At 36.8% G+C, this 978-nt stretch overlaps 1 protein-coding gene across 1 annotated transcript; it reads left to right on the top strand.

The window, feature by feature from the left end:
• Positions 1–368: 368 nt before the first annotated feature.
• Positions 369–978, top strand: DI09_387p10 (uncharacterized protein; the record flags this gene model as incomplete). The annotated part of the gene is made up of 1 exon (XM_013382344.1): positions 369–978. A coding segment is annotated over one exon (610 nt), but the record flags the coding sequence as incomplete, so codon positions are not given.

Genomic DNA, 978 nt, shown 5'->3' with positions numbered 1-978 from the left:
AATGTTTTTTAGCCCCACTTCATCCAAAGCCGATCGTTTGCCCAATAAATTATATTAAGCAAATATAAAGCACATCGAAAAGGCTGTCAACTAAGGCATCGTCACTATGTCTTGTATAGGGTTACGGTTGTTATCTAAAACCAGAGACAGGCTGAAGGTCGCTTTTGATGAAGTGGGGCTTCAAAACATTCAGCAGACTGTTTACTGATAGCCTCTTGAATGGCTCTTGATTAACCATTTGGTTGTTTATTTGTTTTGTTTGTGATTTTTTCACATGCATAGGAGTTTGTTTATTTTTTTAGCTATAAACAAACACAGGGCATTCTGGATATAAATATGCCGTTTTTATCGCGAGTAGTCATCGCCTTATGATCTCAAAGAACCTTTTTTGTATTCTTGCGTTCGCTTGCTTTTGTTTTACTGCGTTTGCTACTTCAGTGAATTCTGGTATTTACGTAAAACATACCAACTCTTCTATTTCAAATAAAACTTCCATCCCATTTTTTATTCACTCAAGCACGGACTTTTCTGTGCTGGTATTAACCACTGCTCCAATTTATCCCAATTCTAGCGTTTCTATAACTTGGGATTCCTTTGCTGGTTTTCACGAACCGGCTACACTTGTTCTCACCAACTTAAAAGATCCAAATTTTCTTTACAATCAGATAACTGTTAACGATAATGGAATTGCAACTATTGACTTGAACGATTTTGGAGATCTGAATACTACTCCCGGATACTTCAATATCAGTGTCTCAAATAAATTTGGTTCTGGCTCATCAAAGACTTTTACTGTCCTTTCTAAAGATGAACTCAAGATCACGCTCAAAAAGTCAAGGTTAAGATATGGAAAACAGGTTGGTATTAGTTGGCAGCCAATCAATACCATGGGTCTCGCAAATATTTCCATCATTCGTCTTTCAAATGGAACAGTGAGTTCGATCGAATCCAATATGGCAGATAGTGGCTTTTTAAATG

The sequence above is a fragment of the Mitosporidium daphniae genome (assembly GCF_000760515.2).
Source record: "Mitosporidium daphniae strain UGP3 chromosome Unknown contig-385, whole genome shotgun sequence".
Taxonomy (NCBI): Eukaryota; Fungi; Microsporidia; genus Mitosporidium; species Mitosporidium daphniae.
This window is presented reverse-complemented; position numbering and strand designations above follow the sequence as displayed.